This window comes from Microcaecilia unicolor, chromosome 3 (assembly GCF_901765095.1).
Source record: "Microcaecilia unicolor chromosome 3, aMicUni1.1, whole genome shotgun sequence".
In the NCBI taxonomy this organism is placed as follows: domain Eukaryota; kingdom Metazoa; phylum Chordata; class Amphibia; order Gymnophiona; family Siphonopidae; genus Microcaecilia; species Microcaecilia unicolor.
The window spans coordinates 258,383,210-258,406,310 of record NC_044033.1 but is presented as its reverse complement, the minus strand read 5'-3'; the positions used below and the strand labels follow the sequence as shown (position 1 = coordinate 258,406,310).

The window sequence follows — 23,101 nt, the reverse complement described above, 5'->3', positions numbered from 1 at the left end:
TATTCTTTATATATTTATGATTCTTTCCTTATTGATATCTGTGGGTTTTTGTATTTTGTTTCATATTTTGTAAAGACTTCTTTTTAGCTTGTTAGCCACATTGAACTCAAAATTGTACAGGAAAATGTGGGGTATAAATGTCATAAATAATAACTGCTGTTTAGACCCATTGTAGCACCTACCATCTGTTAACTCCTGTTGCCATGCCAAAAGTTTGGCACCTAATTCTTGCTTAAATTTGTCACACTATATAGAATTACCCTATTAGGGCTCGATTCAGTAAAGGGTATTAAAAGTTGTGTGCCAAAATTTGGGATTCTATGACGGTAAATTGCCTTTAAAGAATATTGACGTAGGTCCACCTAGCTCAAGGCACAAGCACAACACCATGTCAATGGCTGATGTAAATGTTCACACCAAAATACTATAGCTGAAAATACACACGTGGTCTTAGAAATATTTCAAGGGTAACCCATCACAATAACCATGACATTCAAAATGCTTCCCTATAACTATATGTTTAATATTTTTGTGGACCATCAGAAAGTGAGTGTTTCTTTTTCAATGGTAAGGCAGAACACTCGCGTAAAAATATTAAATATATAGCTAGAGGTAGCCTTTTTTGGATGTCAAGCCTAAATACCAGTAGTTATTTGCATAACTACTGGTATTCTATAACTTACCACCTAATTGCTTGGCATTGCCCCTAACCCACCCATGCCCCTCCCACCTCCACACCCCCTTGGAGTTGTGCACTGTAGAAATTAGTCGCTGTAATGGAAGATGTAAAGGATTGCTTTTCAACCCTGCTTTGTCCGATAATACACTCTGAAATCTTCTGTCTTTGACCGAAAGTAACTTTCCTTGTAAATACAAAAACAAGTTGGAAGATAAGATACAGCTCTAATTCATTTGGTATGCAAAGGGGAGGATGGCGCTTGCTTTCGGAGTTCAGCCTGGCCACCTGGACTTGGAAAGCATGTGACAACGTTCCCACAGTATGGCTTGTTTACCTAAACAGAGAAGCATTCTGTAATTTTCCTTAGCTCTGAACATGAGTTCTAGGCCTAATAAAAAGGGGGGCTGGTTGCAGCAGAGTTTTGGGGCTCATCTGTGAGTGGTCGCACCGGGCAGAGGACTTGTTCCTAGTCATAAGGAGACTTTGGGCTTTCGCTGCAACAAGGCATCCCAGCTGATGAGATAACAGCCTGAAATTCCTGACCAGTGATGTTGTATGTATAATATGTATATATCTGTCTTATAGCTTTCTTTCAGTTAGATGACTTAATCATTGTATATATCTTAATCATTGTAGATTTTAACACCTCTAATAAAGGCCTCATTTACCTAATGCGAATCCAAAAGAATCCACAGTAATTATTGAGTAGCCTGTGTCAGTGAGACAGGCTGTAAATCCATAGCAGTACAGGCGCTAAGGGACAGATTGTATATATTGCGCTAAAAAAATCCACGCGGAACACATTTGCACCTAAGTCATCTAACGTTAGGTGCTGATTATAGCATACATTTAGCTGGTACCTCAGAGCCTAAAACTACATGCTTCCATTTATGCCAATGAAAATCTGGTGTAAATCTCAGCACATAGATTTAGGCGCACAGCGCCACATTCTATGCCTAAATTGTGAAATGCCCATGAAACACCCATTTCAATGCCCCTAACCATGCCGCTTTTTGCCTATGCGCATTAGAATTCAGGCACACTACATTACAAAATATGGTTAGCAATTTGTGCACGTAATTCTAATTAACATCAATGAGTGTTCGTTATTGCTTGTTGACAGCTGTTACCAACACTGATTGACTTGTTAAACCAATTAACACATGTGTGTTGTTAGAGAATGCACACAGATATCGGCGCAGAGCGCAAGTGGTAAGGGGGAGATATTCAGCAAGTGGTGGACAGCGGTTTTTTGGCTGCTGCTGGCTTTTTGCAAGGATATCAATGCCCAGCCAACTCTAGGCACTGGCATTGAATATCCGGGCATTTGTGGCCGGATAAAACTTACATGGTTAAGTGCAATATTCAGCACTTAGCTGCACAGGAGAATCGCTTAAAGATAGGACTCTGTTTTATCCAGTCCTATTAATGTTGTTACCTTATGCAGGGGTCATTTTACCAAGCTGTGGGAAAAAGGGCCCTGCGCTTAGACACACATGGCCATGAGGTAAGAGCACTCTTACCACATGGCCATGCGGCAGGAAGCCCTTACTGCCACCCATTGAGGTGGCAATAAGGGCTCCTTTAGTCAATCCAGTGGTAACCGGGCAGCGCACAGCGATGCCCAGTTACCGCTGGGGGGTTTCTTTTTCCCCCAGAAATGGCGCGTGCTCAGGGCATAACTACCGCCTGCAGCCAAGTTGGCCCGGTGGCAGTCCCAATTTAGAATTCAGTAAGCCCACGTTGGGCTTACCGACGCTTTGTAAAGACCCCCGCAGTTATGTGCTGAATATTAACACATAGCCACATAAGTGCTGACTCTGCCCCTGGAATGCCCACAAATACGACAGTTTTGGTTTTGGCATTAACCGGGCATATTCAGTGGCACGAGCTGGGTAACTGCTGCTGAATATGCAGTTAGTCCCAGACAAGTAATTTTAATGACCAGCGGCCATTCCTGGCTATTTAAATTGCTTTGAATATCAACCCCTAAGGTGTTAGAATAGGGGCAAAAGTCATTTATATGTGTCATTTATAGTGCAAAAATGAGGGAAAGACCTCAGAAACAACGTCTGTGGACGTGAGAGACCATCAACTACTCAACGTCACATCAGACAAAATATATAATCATTAGCCAAAATCCTCCAGCAACATTGTGCAAATATTTTGTGAATAAATATATTGAAAAACTTTACTGAACAAACTCTGTTTTCAAAAAATCCAACATTGTCATGACTGGAAACAAATTATGTTCACAAATTGCACTTACCTTTCTTTTAATCCTGTCCCGTTTCATTTGATGCTTTGTCAGGAGAAATGCACGCATATTACCACTGTGCGCCAAATTGTGTGCCCAATTTTTACTGCCCTTTATAGAATTTGGGAGTTGGTGAGCAGCAATATTCAGTCCACTAAGTAACTCACAGTTCCTCCCAGACTCCGTCCCCAGACCACCCTGAAAATGCCCAGATAATAAAGAGGCAGTCTGACCCTAAGGACCCTGTTTACTAAGGTGCGCTAGTATTTTTAGCACCCACTAAAAATTAGTGCATGCTATGGTGTCTGTAGCAGTAGCATTAGCACACGCTAATTTTTAGCATGCACTAAAAACGTTTGCGTACCATAGAGGGGCATAATCGAATGGGGCCGGCCATATATAAAGGCGGCCATCTGTAATAACGGCCCCATAAAGTGGTGTACCTGACCGTATTATCGAAACAAGATTTTATTTTATTTTATTGCATTTGTATCCCACATTTTCTCACCTATTTGCGGGCTCAGTGTGGCTTACAATACATTGTAATGATGGAAGTACAATTTGTTACAACACAATTATGGTTACATTGTGAGGAGTTAAGTTAAAACAAGGTCATGGTACCGTTAAGGGGAATAAAACAATGGAGAAGAACGACTGAACAATAGAAGAACAATTGATACTTATAGGGCAACAGAACATTAGCAGGAGAACGTTCGGGCTTAATATTTTTTTTTTACCTGTAAAATTAAGGTTTAAATGTGTAAAAGATGTCCTGCCATCTTTCGTTTCGATAATACAGTCGGGCCGGCCAAATCTCAACATTTGGGCCAGCCTTAGAGATGGCCGCCATTGGTTTTCGCCGATAATGGAAACTAATGGCGGCCATCTGAAACCCGGCCAAATCCAAGCCATTTGGTCGTGGGAGGAGCCAGCATTTGTAGTGCACTGGTCCCCCTCACATGCCAGGACACCAACCTGGCACCCTATGGGGCACTGCAGTGGACATCACAAATTGATTCCAGCTGCATAGCTCCCTTACCTTGGGTGCTGAGCCCCCCAAATCCCCCCCCCAAAACCCACTACCCGCAACTGTACACCACTACCATAGCCCTTAGGGATGAAAGGGGTACAGTGGATACAGTGGGGGTTTTTTTTGGGGGGGGGTGTTTGGAGGGCTCACATTTACCACCACAAATTTAACAGGTAGGGGGGGATGGGCCTGGGTCCGCCTGCCTGAAGTGCACTGCACCCACTAAAAACTGCTCCAGGGACCTGCATACTGCTGTCATGGAGCTGGGTATGACATTTGATGCTGGCATAGAGGCTGGAAAAAGAATGTATTTAAAAAACATTTTGGGTGGGAGGGGGTTGGTGACCACTGGGGGAGTAAGGGGAGGTCATCCCCGATTCCCTCCGGTGGTCATCTGGTCAGTTCGGGCACATTTTCGAGGCTTGGTCGTAAACAAAAAGGGACCAAATAAAGTCGGCCAATGCTCATCAGGGTTGGCCTTCTTTTTTCCATTATCGGCCGAGGCCGGTCATCTCTTAACCATGCCCCCGTCCCGCCTTCGGTACACTGCCAACACGCCCCCTTGAACTTTGGCCTGCCCTGCGACGGAAAGCAGTTGAAGCCGGTCAAAATCGGCTTTCGATTATACCGATTTGGCCGGCTTTAGGAGAAGGCCGGCCATCTCCCGATTTGTGTCGGAAGATGGCCTCCCTTCTCCTTCGAAAATAAGCAGGTTAGTAAACAGGGTACTTTATTTTAATGACTCTTGTTTTTATCCTCTGTAATTTTTTTTTAATCATTTATTTATAATTTTTCATTTTACAAGGGTCACTTGCAAACAGTAATACAGAGATGACTGTACATTAATACAATATTAGAGGAAAACAATCTCAACTAGATAAATGGATTATATACAATCTTTCTCTTTCTTAGACCACAAAATAAATAGGGAGAGTGAAACAAGACAAGGAGATCAATTAAACAACAGTAAACTAAGAAAACGTGGTATTAACCTGATTATCCCCAGTTATTATTTATCTGAATCATTATTCCACATTGATCGTCTGGTTTGGCTTCTTCAAACCCAAAATGGTGTATAGTCAATTAATTTCGTTGAAAACATACTATTGTCCAATATTAGTGGGAAATATACACCTGATTTCATTTTTTTTCTCTTTTAAAAACCAGAAATTATTTAACAATACAAACACTTGAATCTCTATCCAATTCTCACTGATTAAGGTAATCCCAGTTTCACAGGCTTTACTCCTTTTGAATTAATATACTAAGAGGAATCATTTCTGAGGAAAAAACTTTAGGAGTCATACCCAGAACTCTGGGAAAACAACAATCTCGATATTAATCATCTGTAATAATATTCATTTTGTTCAATTTTTCTGGTCTATTATCATTTTCAAAATCTTAACCGTTTCCTACTCCTGTAGAACTTCATTTGCTGTATCAATTTTTCATTCTCAAAGGATTCGATTCGATTATCCATGTGGCTCACTGATAAGATTATATCTGAAGCAAAATTATTTACTGCCACCTTTAGGTCCTGGAGCGTCTTCCAGATGATATTCAATGTAACCTCCACGGGAGCCAAAAACTCCAAGCTGATAGCTCTTACGGGTTTAGGAGTGGCACCGCCAACACGGGTTCAGCTGTAAACGACTTCCGTTTCAGCATACATTCCTAACTCACTCCTCCACTCCTTTGGACATGGTGGTTAAATGACTCGGGAGCGATGAAGTTGTTTCCAGGTCCAAGAGCATCGACGCTCCTTCGCTGGCGCTAATCAAAGGACTCATCAACCCAATCATCTGTGGGCAGCTCGTCGCGCAGTGGTCCCACACTTGCTGCACAGGGGACAAAATGCTGGACATCGACGGCTGACCCCCCCATTGTCCCCTTCCTCTCAGTTAAGGTAACTGCAAATGCAGAGAGGAAATTTCAAGTAAACGAAGACAGAACTTCAGAGGACAGCTGGGTCATTGAGCGTACAAGCTTCGGGTCACCATCTTTCCACTCTTCCTAGTTTGGGTCACTCTTTGTCTGGTTTCTCCTCAGAGGCCTGCCTGATATGGGTAACCCTTCAGCATAGCCCTCTGAGTCATTGAAACACAGAAGCCCCTCCACCACTACAAGGTGGTGTCCCTTCGGAGGGGTGTATTTTTTTTTTTTTAAATAAGAATATAACTTTTGCTAACTATTTATTTATTTTCAGCTTTTTCATTAAATGATGACATTTCCTACCCACATTTTGGGGTTATTGCCTCTTACTATACACTCAGGGCTTCCCTGAACTATGACAATGCACTTTGCTAGTTTTTCATTAGCAGTTAACCCTCTATAGCTTAATGGAAAGGCTTCACAAACAAAGAAGGATAAAATATAAATCCTTGCTTTCAAGTGCTGTGTCTCTTGAGCATTTACTAAATTTCCTGGGTTTTCATTTGATAAAATAATTTAAAGAGTAATGAGAATGGAACTAAAAGCCGACAGTCTTAAGTTCAAAGAATGTGAACTTCCTATGATTATTTGCAGTTCTCGCTATCTTCACTATTCTAGAAGGTACTCATTAAATTCAAGCATTGGATACTAATTCCTTTAGTGCACTGATTGATAAGGGGCAGATTGAAATGTCATAAATGGAACACTGTAGGGATCTGCTGAGAATGCAAATATGATAAACCTATACAGGATTTCTCTTTGCTGCTACTGGTAAGAAGAATAGTTTCTTCTGTTTTTCCTACAGCAGCGTTCTTTATTCACAATGATTTTCACCATTATTACCATCCAATCATAGGGAATATTGGAGCTCTAGTTGAAATTAAGGCAAGAGTGATTAAACGTGCAGAACAGACTAAAACAAAGCATCAGTAAAATAGAAATCAATTTTAGCTACCAAAATGCATTAGATTTTTCAGTTACCACACCTTAACACTAAATCATAACACGCAGTAAGTGCAAATCGAGGGATCCTTTTACTAAGGCATGTAGGTGCCTACGCACGTCAAATTGGAACCATCACCTGGATACCGTGTACTCCAGACAGTAATTCCATTTTTGACGTGCATACAAAACATGCGGTAGAAAGTTTCTACCATCTGGCACTTACTCGGCGGTAAGTGCCAATGTACGCATGCTGACACTTACTACCCGGTTAGCGTGTGAAATCTTACCGCCAAGTGAAAGGGTAGCAGTAAGGTCTCAGACTGAAAATGGATGTGTGCTGGTTTTAATTTTGCTGCACGTCCATTTTCGGCCACATAAAAAAGGTGCGCTGAAAAATAGACCTTTCGGGTGTCCAAAACACGTACCTACACCTGTGCAGGCCATTTTTCGGTGTGCCCTAGTAAAAGGGCCCCTCAATGTAGCAACTATTGGCGGCTTGGCCAGCATTTTATAAGAACAAGAATAGCCATTCTGGGCCAGACCAATGGTCTATCTAGCCCAGTAATCTGCTTCCAACAGTGGCCAATCCAGGTCACAAGTACCTGGCAGAAACCCAAATAGTGGCAATATTCCATGCTACCAATCCTGGGGCAAGCAGTGGCTTCCCCCATATCCATCTCAATAACAGACTATGAACTGTTCCTCCAGGAACTTGTCGAAACCATTTTTTAAACCCAGAAACACTACCACTGTTACCACATCCTCCGGCAACAAGTTCCAGAGTTTAACTATTATTTGAGTGAAATAATATGTCCTCCTATTTGTTTTAAAAGTACTTCCATGCTATTTCCCCTAGTCTTTGTACTTTCTGAATGAGTGAAAAATTGATTCACTTTTACCTGTTCTACACCACTTGGGATTTTATAGACCACAATCATATCCTCCCTCAGCCGTCTCTTTTCCAAGCTGAAGCGCCCTAACATCTTTAGCCTTTCCTCATATGGGAGAAGTTTCATCCCCCTCATTTTAGTCACTCTTCTTTGTACATTTTCTAATTCTGCTATATCTTTTTTTTTTTTACATAAGTACATAAGTATTACCATACTGGGAAATACCAAAGGTCCATCAAGCCCAGCATCCTGTTTCCAACAGTGGCCAATCCAGGTCACAAATACCCGGCAAGATCCCAAAAATGTACAAAACATTTTATACTGCTTATCCCAGAAATAGTGGATTTTCCCCAAGTCCATTTAATAACGGTCTATGGACTTTTCCTTTAGGAAGCCGTCCAAACCTTTTTAAACTCTGTTAAGCTAACCAGCTTTACCACATTCTCTGGCAACGAATTCCAGAGTTTAATTACACATTGAGTGAAGAAAATGTTTCTCCGATTCGTTTTAAATTTACTACATTGTAGCTTCATCGCATGCCCCCTAGTCCTAGTATTTTTGGAAAGCATGAACAGACGCTTCACATCTACCCGTTCAACTCCAGTCATTATTTTATAGACCTCTATCATATCTCCCCTCAGCCGCCTTTTCTTCAAGCTGAAGAGCCCTAGCCGCTTTAGCCTTTCCTCATAGGGAAGTCATCCCATCCCCTTTTTGAGAGACTGACCAAAATTGAATGCAATACTCAAGGTGAGGTCCCTGCCCAGTCTGCTTACCACCTCCTGAAACAAAATACTCTTAACACCCATATGTGCACGTGCTAACTACTAAACCAACATAGAAACATTTATCGTGCTTGCACAGTAGTGGTTACCATGTGCTGATGCACGCTTTAACTGCCTAACACACTTTAGTAAAAGGGCCTCTATCAGGCTTATTTTCGAAAGAGAAGGGCACTTATCTTTTAACACAAATCGGGAGATGGGCGTCCTTCTCCCAGGGTCGTCCAAATTGGCATAATCGAAAGTCAATTTTGGGCATCCTCAACTGCTTTCCATTGTGGGGGGCAAGTCGGAAGCATAGCAAAGGCGGGACTGGGGCATGTCTAACACATGGGTGTCCTCGACCCATAATGGAAAAAAGAAGGGCGTCCCTGACGAGTACTTGGGCGACTTTACCTGGTCCATTTTTTCTTACGACCAAACCTCAAAAAGGTGCCTGAACTGACCAGATGACCACCGGAGGGAATCGGGGATGACCTCCCCTTACTCTCCCAATGGTCACCAACCCCCTTCCACCCTAAAAAAAAACTTTTTAAATATTTTTTGCCAGCCTCAAATGTCATACCCAGCTTCATGACAGCAGTATGCAGGTCCCTGGAGCAGTTTTAGTGGGTGCAGTGCACTTCAGGCAGGTGGGCCCAGGCCCATCCCCCCCTACCTATTGCACTTGTGGTGGTAAATGTAAGCCCTTCAAAACCCACCAGAAACCCACTGTACCCACATGTAGGTGCCCCCCTTCACCCCTTAGGTCTATGGTAGTGGTGTACAGTTGTGGGGAATGGGTTTTGTGGGGCTCAGCACACAAGGTAAGGGAGCTATGCACCTGGGAGCAATTTCTGAAGTCCACTGCAGTGCCCCCTAGGGTGCCCGGTTGGTGTCCTGGCATGTCAGGAGGACCAGTGCACTATGAATGCTGGCTCCTTCCACAACCAAATGGCTTGCATTTGGTTGTTTCTGAGATGGGCATCCTTGGTTTCCATTATCGCCGAAAATCGGGAACGACCATCTCTAAGGATGACCATCTCTAAGGTCGACCTAAATTTTGCAATTTGGGCATCCCCGACCGTATTATTGAAACAAGATGGGCGTCCATCTTGTTTCAATAATACGGGTTTCCCCGCCCCTTTGCCGGGACATCCTGCGAGGACGTCCTCAGGAAAACATGGGCGCCCCTTTCGATTATGCCCCTTCATGTAATTAAAAAAAGAAAGGGAGATTTCCCTTTCAAAAAGATCTGCATAATATGGTATTTGACCTGTTGCCCTTCTATTACTCACCTTCAGATGCATTCACTCTGCAGCTTCTCATTATTTCTCTTCTCTCCCCCGCCATTCTTCCTTGTGTTCATTTGGCAAGTGTCTTTTATCTGTGCCTATCTCTTCCATTGCTATTTCATAGTAACATAGTAAAGGATGACAGATAAACACCTGTACGGTCCATCCAATCTGCCCAATGAGATAAACTCATTTTACATTGTATGTGATACTTTATACCCGAGTTTGATTTGTCCATGCCATTCTCAGGGCACAGACCGTAGAAGTCTGCCCAGCACTGTTTTTATACTAAGTTCTGAAGCTAACATTGAAACCCCTTAAAATTTACACTCCAGCCCATCCATATCTATTCAGTCATGATCAGGGTGTAGACCGTAGAAGTCTGCCCAGCACCGGTTTTGCTTCCCAATTACCAGCATCACCACCTAATCTCCGCTAAGATTCCATAGATCCATTCCTTCTAAACAGGATTCCTTTGTGTTTATCCCACCCATGTTTGAATTCCATTACCGTTTTCATCTCCTCCACCTCCTGCGGGAGGGCATTCAACATAGTCACCACCCTCTCTGTGAAAAAATACTTCCTGACATTACCTCTGAGTCTGCTCCCCTTCAACCTCAATTCATGTCCTCTAGTTCTTCCGCCTTCCCGTCTCTGAAAAAGGTTTGTTTGCAGATTAACACCTTTAAAATATTTGAACGTCTGTATCATGTCACCCCTGTTTCTCCTTTCCTCCAAGGTATACATGTTCAGGTCAGCAAGTCTCTCCTCGTACGGTTTGCAATGCAAATCCCATACCATTTTCGTAGCTTTTCTTTGCACCGCTTCCAGTCTTTTATATCTTTAGCAAGATACGGCCTCCAAAACGTCAGCTTTGAGTTGATGTTTCATATTCCCATATTCAAATCCGGACTAAAAACTCACCTTTTGAGGTAGCTTTTACATTTTGATTGATTCCATAATATATTCACCTAGACTCTCTTATCACATATGTTTGTCTTTTTTTGTCTTGACAAGACTGTATTCTCTATGGAATAGGATTATTTTATATGTTTATTAAAACTTGATATACCACCCAAGCTGACTTGCAGAACTGAGCGGTTTACAAAGTTAACTGCTAATTACACCTGGTAACATTTTAGAAAGAATGAGTAGAAATAGTAGGAGTAACAAAAGGTATGGTAGCAATACAAACAATGCACATTAACAAGCTTTGAAGAGGCAGAATCAAAATGCAGACTGCTAAAAAGCAGCAGACTCCAACAGGACTCCCAAGGGGAGCTCAATTATTTTACATACAGCTGAGTGTGGCTTATCTGCAGGCCGCCACAAATGTTACTACTTTTTAATGGTCTGAATTCAGTATCAAATATTCTCATGGCATCGTCCTTTTTGCAAAACAATGCTGAATCCAGGATCCTGCTACACTGTGCCATTATACAACCGTGGGAGCTATCTTTTTCTTGCTTGTCTAGAAACCTCTATAAGGGGAGAATGCAATATATGGTGTCCAATGATAGGTGGTGAGGTGAGTTCAGTAAAGGGCACTCTGCTTAGCATGCATTTCACCCCTAACTTTGGGCATCAGCACTTAAGCCTGCCCTACTCATGCACTTCCCATGGCTGTGCTCCCTTTGAATTGTGTGCTATAAAAATTAGGCACACATGTTATAGAACCGGCAGCAGGACAGATCCTTGCAAAACTCCTAATTACCACCAATTAAGTGCTTGTCGAAACCAGTTATTGATTATTATTGCCTGATTAGCTAATTAGTTTACGTGTGGATCTATGATCCATGACCAAACTTGCACATTAAACTTTGGGCAACCTATACAGAATCTTATATTGAGATTCCTGATCACCATGGTTAAAAATGCATAATTGAATATAGTTCTATACAGGGGCGTAATCAGACCTCGCGGTGGGAGGGGGCCAGAGCCCAAAGTGGGGGAGCACATTTTGATCTGCCGTCCCCCCTGCCACCTCGCAGCCCCCTGCCGCCCTGCCGCTCCCCACCCACTGCCGCAGAAAATACCTTGGCTGGCGGGAGTCCCCAACCCCCACCAGCCGAAGCATTGTCCAGCACCGATCTCCGGAGCTGCCGCATTGCCAGCCCTGCTCTGTCTTCCCCTCACAGTTTCACTAAAAGGAGCGTGCCGGATGTGAGGGAAAGACAGAGCAGGGCAGGCAACGCGGCAGCGCTGGAGACCAGCGCTGGACAACACTTCAGCTGGTGGGGGTTGGGGACCCCCACCAGCAAACCCAGGGGCCCAGAGAAAAATTTTGGGGGGGAGGACCAGGCCCCCATAGCCCCACGTAGCTACGCCACTGATTCTATACATGGAGTGCAGGCAGTGGCCAGGGAATCAGGTTCAATTCCCACTGCAGTTCCTTGTGACACTGGGCAACTCACTTGCCCCAGGTACAAAATAAGTACCTGTATATAATATGTAAGCCACCTTGATTGTAACTACAGAAAGGCAGTAAATCAAGTCCCATCCCCCTCCCTGCCCTTTCCCTTACTTGGTTGATCAAATTCCTGTTGTGCACTTCAGTAATTTTATTTTGTAACTGAACATGGAACCTAGATGATCATTCCAACAGATCCTTAATTGCGACCCAAATCGGGAGATAGACGTTTATCTCACAAAAACGAATAAAGCGGTATAATCGAAAGCCGAATTTGGACGTTTTCAACTGCACTCCGTCGCGGATGCGGACAAAGTTGATGGGGGCGTGTCGAAGGCGTGGTGAAGGCGGAACTGGGGCGTGGTTATCGGGCGATCAGAGATGGGCGCCTTTCGCCGATAATGGAAGAAAAATATGCGTTTTTAGCGAGAATTTAGGGCACTTTTCCTGGACCCTGTTTTTCCACGAATAAGGCCACAAAAAGTGCCCTAAATGACCAGATGACCACTGGAGGGAATCGGGGATGACCTCCCCTGACTCCTCCAGTGGTCACAAACCCCCTCCCACCACAAAATATGCCGTTTCACAACTTTTTATTTTCACCCTCACATGTCATACCCACCTCCCTGGCAGCAGTATGCAGGTCACTGGAGCAGTTATTAGGGGGTGCAGTGGACTTCAGGCAGGTGGACCCAGGCCCATCCCCCCCACCTGTTACACTTGTGCTGGTAAATGGGAGCCCTCCAAACCGCCCCCCAAACCCACTGTACCCACATGTATGTGCCCCCCTTCACCCCTTAGGGCTATAATAATGGTGTAGACTTGTGGGCAGTGGGTTTTGAGGGGGTTTTGGGGGGCTCAACACACAAGGGAAGGGTGCTATGCACCTGGGAGCTCTTTTACCTTTTTTTTTGTTTTTGTAAACGTGCCCCCTAGGGTGCCCGGTTGGTGTCCTGGCATGTGAGGGGGACCAGTGCACTACGAATCCTGGCCCCTCCCATGAACAAATGCCTTGGATTTATTTGTTTTTGAGCTGGGCGCTTTCATTTTCCAATATCGCTGAAAAACAAAAACGCCCAGCTCACAAATTGTCGAATAAAACATGGACGTCTATTTTTTGCGAAAATTCGGTTCAGTCCGCCCCTTCACGGACCTGTTCTTGGAGATAAACGCCCATGGAGATAGACGTTTTCGTTCGATTATGCCCCTCAAAAGAAACTGTGTTCACCTAGTCAATGTTTCTAAAGAGTTATTCAAAGCTTTCTTTTACATGAAGAGTTCTCCTGTTAATGGTAAACATTTTCAGCACCATTATATTTCACTTCAGCTTGCATATGTTTCCGAAGCTAAACATAATTTAAGATACTGAGTCATAACAGGAGTAGGAGTCTATATAAAGTACTCTCACAGGCTATTTAAAATAAGTTTGCTTTCTCTGCTCTTCCACTTCTTACTGTATAGATTACAACTCACTCTGATAAATTAACCAGAAACAGCATGAATAGTGAGTGCATTCCTACATACACCAGATCAGATGTAGCAGCATTTATGTAGAAGACAATACTGGATGTCACTGGCTTGAGAAAAAATAAATTCAAAGCACACCTTGATATGTTGCCTCTATATATTACAGAAAGAATCTTCTACCACAATGGAAGTATTAAGACAAGCAGAAGCAGTAAACTTTGAGACACTAGGATAGTGCCCAACATGTACTGACTTGAGAGTGAGGCTCATTCCTGTCCTGATATTTTCAAAACTAACCCCACTTGCAGACATTCACCCAAATTCTATATATGACGCCTAGAGTTACACACGTTAAATTGGGCACCTGTTCAATTTCTGTGTGTAACTTAGTTGAATAACAAGCCAGTTAGCACTGATAATTGAGTGATAATAACCAATTAGCACTAGTTGGCCCTAATTAATATTGACGCATATATCACGACACACAATGATCTGCACATAAATCCTAATGTGTAACAATTTGGAGGCATGGCTAGGGGCAATTTTGGGTGCATTCTGGTGTTGTTTCCAAATGTTATGCACATACATACTAGGATTAGGGGGCATGCGATGAAACTACAGTGTAGTAAATTTAAAACAAATCAGAGAAAATGTTTCTTCACCCAACGCATAATTAAACTCTGGAATTTGTTGCCGGAGAACGTGGTGAAGGCGATTAGCTTGGCAGAGTTTAAAAAGGGGTTAGACGGTTTCCTAAAAGACAAGTCCATAAACCACTACTAAATGGACTTGGGAAAAATCCACAATTCCAGGAATAACATGTATAGAATGTTTGTACGTTTGGGAAGCTCGCCGGGTGCCCTTGGCCTGGATTGGCCGCTGTCGTGGACAGGATGCTGGGCTTGATGGACCCTTGGTCTTTTCCCAGTGTGGCATTACTTATGTACTTATGTACATGTAGAATCAAACCTAACTGTAGGTGGAGGAGTGGCCTAGTGGTTAGAGCACCAGTCTTGCAATCCAAAGATGGCCAGTTCAAATCCCACTGCTGCTCCTTGTGATCTTGGGCAAGTCACTTAACCCTCCATTGCCTCAGGTACAAACTTAGATTGTGAGTCCTCCTGGGACAGAGATATACCCAGTGTACCTGAATGTAACTCACCTTGAGCTACTATTGAAAAAGGTGTGAGCAAAATCTTAATAAATAAAATACAACTAAGCCTTCTCATAACAGGCCTAATTGCAGATGCCTACAGTTAGGCACTAAGCACAATCCTATAAAGGATGCATATCCCTCATAGAATCTCTCCAAGGGGCCCTTTTACTGCTGGAATTTCGTAAAAACTATACTGCAGGGGGTTATCACACGGTTATGTATTTTTTTCAGGCTTTCTACCCACTTCGGTAAAAAGGGCCCTAGCGCACGGCTTTTTGGGTTTTTTACCGGTAAAAGGACCCCTAAGTGCATTAAATGTTTGGCAGAAATTTTTAGGCGCTACTTATAGAATTTGGTCCATTGCCCCTGAGCAAGACAATGCTATACCCTTAACTGCCTTTATGGGGTCTTAGTTTCTGTAACTGTGCACTCTTTGAGGGTCTGGAACTATTTCAACTGGGAATGCTTTCACATTATAATCCAACTGAAGGTATAGGAATGCAGTAAAGGTATTAGAAACATTATTCATGCATTTTTATGAAAAGGATGCAAATATTAATGTCGTTGCAAAACAATAATACAATGAAAATCTATTATGAATACTCCTTTCAAAAAGACCAGCAGGAGCATAATATTAACAGGTTTTACTAGTATAAGCTTTGATTCACTAAACCTTTTCTCCCATTTTGCGTCCATAGGGAGTAAAAGCTTTGATGAATCAGGCCAGTAGAACTGATACTGTAAATGAAGCCCTCAACTTAAAATAGGTAGTTTCCTTTTCCTCGAGAAGATTTTAACATTAAAGTTCATCCAAAAATGTTCTAAGGAGAAACCGAATTGTAAAATTTGAAAGAGAAGTCTACTACATTGCACAGATAGCATCCTATTTAAAATATTTGTTCACAGAAGTATATAACTTTTGACACTTGTACACAGCCTCAACTGATATGAAATTGTTAGAATCAGTGCATGGCTCCTGGATTAACCCCCATCCCTTAAGCAGACAAAACAATCAAAATACCTTAAAATAGTTGAGTCAATGTTCTAAACCAGGGGTAGGCAACTCCGGTGCTCGAGAGCCGCAGGCAGGTCAGGTTTTCAGGATATCCACAATGAATATGCAGGGGATAGATTTGCAAGCACTGCCTCCATGGTATGCAAATCTATCTCCTGCATATTCATTGTGGATATCCTGAAAACCTGACCTGCCTGCGGCTCTCGAGGACCGGAGTTGCCTACCCCTGTTCTAAACCATTTATGCATCCTGCTTCAAGTGCTAGCCACATAAACAGTTTTCTCTGAATTATAGCCAGCATGGACAATGCATAGCCTATATGCTGCTATATGGCCAAAAGTTATGCATTGAAACTAGGGTCACATTATATTTAGATTTTGCTCACACCTTTTTCAGTAGTAGCTCAAGGTGAGTTACATTCAGTCCAGGGCAGATTCTAAATTCCACAGAGAACAGCAATATTCAGCCTCTCTTTAGATAACTTTTTCATTGAACTGTGACCTCAGAAATAGCAGGAATGAAGGTATATAGAAAGCTTACGAATCGACAAGCACAGAAGAACAAAAAACCTCCACACAGGATAATGCGAAGCAAGCAAACACAGCAATGGTGACACAGAGGATGAGTTTAAAAATGTCCATCGGACTCAGAGAGTTCCCATCAGAAGTTTAATTCAACAATATATGCAATGGACTCGACATGAATCATGTTTTGTCCATGAGGGCCTGCCTCAGGAGTCCCTGTATAATGCATGTTGAACTTCTCTGCAAGCTATAGCGTTCTAAAAGAAATAACCTAATATCTAGTGTACAGAACACTGAAACGGACTCTGTTGCACACATTTCTGTTATGCCCTTGTTGCTGAAACACGATTCTTGTCGAGTCCATTGCATATATTGTTGAATTAAACTTCTGATGTGAACTCTGAGTCCGTTGGACATATAGAAAGGTTAAGCATATAAAAGGCAAAGCTATAAGAAAGTACTTGTAGTTTTGTTACATTTGTATCCTGTGCTTTCCCACTCATGGCAGGCTCCATGCAGCTTACATGGGGCAATGGAGGGTTAAGTGACTTGCCCAGAGTCACAAGGAGTTGCCTGTGCCTGAAGTGGGAATTGAACTCAGTTCCTCAGGACCAAAGTCCACCACCCTAACCACTAGGCCACTCCTTGCATGCATTTGACACGAATAGGTGCTCAGCATAGTGCCACTTACACACAGAAGTGCACTATGCACTATTCTCTAACATAGCATATAACTGCAAGGGAGCATACATGTGGGCAGAGCATGGGAGGGGCATAGGCGGGATTGCCACTTATGCACATAATTTACACTTAGGTGTGTCCATTTATGCCTGCCATAGACCAGGCATAACTGGGTGCACCTACATTTAGAGACCCTTTTACCGAGTGGCAGTAGGGCTACTGCGCAGGTAACACTTGGCAAAACAACACCAATGCTGGGCGTGCCCAGGTACCCAGCAGTAGTTCTGAGTTTGCAGCGTGCCATTTCCCACAATAGAAAAAAAGGTTTTATTCTCTAGTGCGTGGAGGGGGGAGTAAGTATTCCCAGTGGAAATCAGGCAGCGCGGGCACATTGCCACGCACTGCCCAATTACCACCAGGTTAGAATGTAAGCCCTTACTGCCTGCTAAATAGGTGGTGGTAGAGCTGAGGCAGAAAATGGCTGCAAGCTCATTTTGTTCTTAGCACGTGACCATTAACGACTCCAAAACAAAAAATGCCTTTTTCTCGCCGCAGTAAACAGTGACCTTGGCGCATGGCAATTCCACATACCAAGACTACTGCAGTCCACTTTTTATCACCACTTGGTAAAAGGGCCCCTTAGTATGCTGTAATGGAATTGGGGCACCCAGGTACTATTAAATGATAAGCACTCCCTAAAAGGGTGCATCCTGTTTTAGAATTGCCTCCATAAGATTATGCTGGCATTGTCGGTTATTACTCCTAAATGACCATCTTGGCATAAAATTTGCATAAATGAGAAAGTTATTCATTTATGTTTCAGTTCTTGTCAGATCGCTGAATATTTGCCCCAGTATTTTCATACGTGGTTCTTCAGTTTTTGCGACCCTAACTCTGGGCACAGCCTTGTAATAAAAGTACTCCTCTGTTTTGCACAGAGACAAGTTAGCATCTGAAATATGAATATATTTCTTTCAGACAAGTGATATATATCTCTTGGAAACACTAATAGTGTGTTAGCAAAAATGGCTCTAATATTATTTATTTTCAGCCTATCTAGTCTGAGATATTTGAACACCAAGCTTTTTTAAGCAAACCATCATCTTCATATTAGACTTTCTTCCCAGCTATGACAAGACCAGATTTAATTATTTATACATTTGCAACATGACTTGGTAGGTCCTTAATGTGTGCTTTGAATAGTTTCCAAACTACAGTGTTTTTACTTTCAAAGGTTTGGGGTTGCTAGGTTTTGTACTTGTGACTCCCTCTTAAAACACGCTTTAAATATTGATAGCATCACATTGTTTTCAGTTTATATGGGTATCAGATAAGCAGTAAAACTTTGGAAGGTACATATGTTAAGGCTTGGCTTTATACCAATTCAAATTCATACTTTTTATTTTGAGAGATCTGGAACCCTAACTTCAAGTGATGTGACAAAGAATGAATCTGGCCATCTTTGCATATGACTCAAGCCTCAGCAGCATGACCTTGAATGGTAAAATTTAGCATGAGGTGATTATGTTGCAGACTCGTTTTTCTGAACAGGATAATGCAAGTGATTCTAGCAACTCGATGACATTAGAGATTATTGTAAACCATTGTGCTATCTGCTGATAGATTTGCTCGCTTATCACACTTAAAGCTCTTTCAGTTTTCAATTACTTAACAAAATCAGTTTGTGGAAGTGTGTGGTAGCTAAGGGGCTATAACCTGCATAGCTTCATGAAATGATTAACAATTACTTGGCTAAATGGGTTATTTTAGCAAAAGTAGCCCAAGATACGGTGACTACCTATGTGGCATAAAACCAGACTTCAGCAGTAACAGTTTATAGTATCACTTGCTGTGTGCATATCATGGCTCAGTTTCCACTGCACTCATTCTTAAATGTCAATTGTCTGAGGACACAAAGCTAGAAAATTTAGTTTCAATTAGCATATTTTCATGTCCAGTATGGTTTTCATTATGCTATATCAATACTGCCTTGAACTGAGATTTCCGATTACCATTGTCTATAATCAGAAATTCATTACCTGGCCATGGAGATTTAAGATGAGGATTCTATTTATGTGTGGAAAAGGGGTTTGAGAAGGCTCTAAAGATTATTGGTAAATATATTCCATTTCTTTTTTTTTAATTCTGTATTTCAAGGAATTCAGAGGAACATGCAATCAGAGGACATGGAAAAATACCAACTAATTTTGTACTCTTAGTTCTGCTTTCAGGAAAAGACTACAAAATATAAATGGATTGTGAATAGAAAAGATATTATATTAACGTGCCTATTTTTCAGGTTAGAGCTCAATTTGAGCAACAATGCCTTACTGTACCTCATTTGCAAACTACCCACTATCAAAGAAACTGTTGTCAAGAGACTGCTGAGCTTTCAATGGCCAGAGGAAATTTCCCTTTGCAGTATTATTTCTTATTGCCAGCTTATTTGCAGATACATTATACCTCCAGTTTCAACAGACATCCTCTGTAAGAAATGTATATGTGTTGCAATGCATACCAAAATGAGACAGTCAAGAGAACTACAGACCAAAGGACTAACTGTATACTGTGTAAAATTGTTATAAATTTGTGCCACGATTTAGACACGCCAATGCTGAGCTCTTAGTGCCAATTCTATAACAGCATCTGCTTACCAACATACCATTATAGTATATGCGTGTTATTTGGCATTGGCATGTTGAAATTGGCACCAACAATTATGACAAGTCAATGGCAGATGTAACTGTTGGTGCCTAAGTGTGTGTAACTTACAGTATTCTGTAAGTTATGCATGAAACTCAGAGACATGCCCATGACCCGTCCACTCTCCACCCACATGTGCATCCCTTAACTTAAGTGATTTTGGCACCTATGTTATAGAATAGCACCTAGCACATATGCATGAAGATGTCAATATATGGGGACAATTACACATGTAAGTACTATTATTCTGTGATGTATGTACATAATTGACATCTGTCTTTATGCACCACTTTATGGAATTGATCATTATATTCTTTGGCACTTACCTTCTGTATGGACTGCTGATACGTATGTCCAGTTATAACGTTTGACTATATCTAACATGGCTCTGGCCTGAAGAATGTCAGATGGAACAACCCTTAAGAAGTATTTGTATAAGGTTTTGTCACTCAGGTCAATACTTGTTGCAGAATAAGCAATCTGAGGTATATCAAAGAGCTGGAGCAGGTTCTGTACTTGGATAGCCACAGAGCTGGAACCTGGTCCAATGACGCCAGCAATAGGCTTTTTAATTCTGGCCTGGGTGGGCATGCTATCCAGACACCGGTTGGTTCCATCTTTATCATCTCTCATTGAAATGAGGGAATCTCTTATAAACTCGATGCTCTGTTCCAACGCTACAGATGAGTGCCAACATGAGTCCCTGATTTCAGTGCCCAGAGTAATGTTAGGCAGCAGGGTCTGGTCTGCATTGATTTCATCCAAAGTGTGAAACATGGCTTCTACTCTCTGGATGCCATATTGCTCCCTCACTTCTCCACATTTTCTCTCGGGGACTTTTTCAGCTGGTGGTTGATGATGGACAGAGAAAAGGGCCCCTATGATCACATCTCCATCCATTCGGGCTACTGATCTAGGAGATGAAGCAGTTGACAACATGCCATTTCCATGCATGACATCAGTCTCAATAAAGATAGTAGGGAAAAAAAACATCGCTATCCATAACATTTTATGATAGTATGTCATCCAGATCCAAGAGGTGTTTGCTACGGAGTATTCCATGTTCATTGCCAGAGTGCCTAGAACAGACCTGAAATCATTCAGTCACTCCTTACACAGATCTAGCTTTACCACTCCAGTAATCCTAAAATGCAGTTGTGAAAGATAAAGAAGAAATTGTCACCTAGGGAAATGATAACCTATTGAAAAAAACAAAACAAAACAAATGTATTAGAAAACTGTATCAGGGTATCAATCATTTTCAGGCTAATTCATTTCTTGGTTCTCCCTCCTGTTTCTGAACATCAACATTGGTTTGCCTCACAAAGAGAAGTCATATGTAAACAGAAGATGAGACAAAGACAAACACCACTGTGTCTTTATGTGAAATATTTAGCTCCTCCTCTGGAAAAGGTAAAGTTTACTGCATCCTAATTTAGTGGTACTTAAAAGGTTAAAAAAAAGAAGGGCAACAAGTTTATTTTAACTTTTGTTGTTGCACTAAATCATGGAAAGACTTTTAATTGGTTTGGGCTAGTTATTTGCAGAGGAAAAAGAAAGCAACTGTCTTAAGAAAAATTGGTATCATTACTCTTAAAGAATACATTTTAAGAAAAGCAGTTGTACTTTCCTAAATAAAATATACAAAACGAAGCAAAGATACATTAAAGCTTTAAAAACTTAATACAGGTCGCATGAACTTTTTCCATTTGTCGTTTAAGAGGAGGAAAGAAGAGCGAAGGGTGAGAAACAAGTCATCAGGAGACAAATATTCAAGCTGAGGGGATATATATTTGTTTCTAAGGCAACCGTTTTTACGGCATGCCTAGATTTTAATATACGCTTTTGATCAGAGATAAATAATGGACTTAAGCAGGTACATTTTTAAGAGATTGACCTTTATAAGCTGTTATTCAAAAACAATATAATAAATAAGAAATATTTTTTAAGAAAAAATTGATTAGACTCCCGACTCTTTTCCCTATCTTCCTTGTTATAGGAAGCGGGACTCTGCTGTCGCTGTCTCCCTGTTTGCGATTGCTGAGCTGGACCTAGCTGCAGGTAGGAATCAGCACCATGGACAGCACAATACAAGCCCAAACTACTCCCTAACCTTTTTAGCTTAGCTGGGCACAGAGACTTGTCAGCCCACTATTCCCTAAACTTCAGTCAACTCTCTTGATTTTCAAATCTTTTCCATTCACCCACTCGCACAACCTACACACAGAATTTACAGCCCCCTCTCTCATGCACACACATATGCTCCCAGCTGATTTCAGTCTGTGGTTCTTCGGTTGCATTACAAACCTTTTATTATCTTCTTTTTGCAAGGTGATTGGTGGCTTCTGGCTTGATTCTTCCAGAGGATTTCCTCCAAATTGGTAAACCAGTGAGAGGGTGGGAAAGAGATGATCCAAGGATAATTTCCTGGTTCCAACCTTGCTCCTTATTATTTAGGATGATAGTAGCTGAAAGCTAATAAGCAAATTAAGCCTAGAGTAGGTATTCTGAGCCCAAGGGAATCGTTGATCTAAAGGGTTAGCTACTTCTCAACAATTTGAAGGATTAATCTTGAGACGTGCCTGAATCAGAGAGACAGTTTGCTCCTTCCTAAGTCAAAGCAGTCATTGGCACCTCTTCTGATATCACAAGCTTTAGCACTCATACACTTAGAAACAAGAAATTGGGTTGTACACTAGTGCCATCTTTCTTCGATACTATTTAACCACAAGAGAAAAAACAGACTGCTAAATACTCATTCATTATGGAATATTTTATAGTTTGAGTCATCATTTTGTTCTTTTTTTTTAAGTACATAACTTATTGCCTGCCTCTTGAGCCGTGGTTGAGTTTTCCACAAATATAAACATTTTATACTGGAAGTTGCCTGAGACTACTCACCTATACAAATATAACTGGGGAAAAATGCAACCGTTCTGGATGTTTTTTTTTTTTAAATGAAATCGGTACGTCTTGGGGAAAATAAGAATGACTGAGCTGTAAATAAATGAACGGTCTAAATTTTTTCATGCATCTATTATACTGCTCAGAGATGTTTCTAAAATTCAGTATGTCTGGTTAAAATGAGTTGGATCACATTATAACAATGCTAATAACTTGCAAAATGTGTAGGATGTTAAAGTGATAATGAGGTCATCTTCCTGCAGGGATCTTTATGGACTGTGAATTACAGAAATTCTTTCTCCTGCTTTTTTTTTAATATAAGGAAACTCATCCTGAATGATCAGACACTGCAGGGTGATACAGGTTTATAGATTAGTTGTCTTGTTTCCAGTGCCAGTATTCATTCTTTTTGTTTACAGGGCTGAATATTTTGCTATATTAAGCATGTAGTT

At 41.7% G+C, this 23,101-nt stretch overlaps 1 protein-coding gene across 1 annotated transcript in view; it reads right to left on the bottom strand.

The window, feature by feature from the left end:
- Positions 1-20,753, bottom strand: part of GRM1 (glutamate metabotropic receptor 1) — a 676,880-nt gene extending 656,127 nt beyond the window's left edge. Inside the window, exon 1 of the mRNA XM_030198032.1 lies at positions 20,072-20,753. Within this exon, the coding sequence (XP_030053892.1) occupies positions 20,072-20,753 (682 nt within the window). The remainder of the gene's footprint in view (positions 1-20,071) is intronic.
- Positions 20,754-23,101: the final 2,348 nt, after the last annotated feature.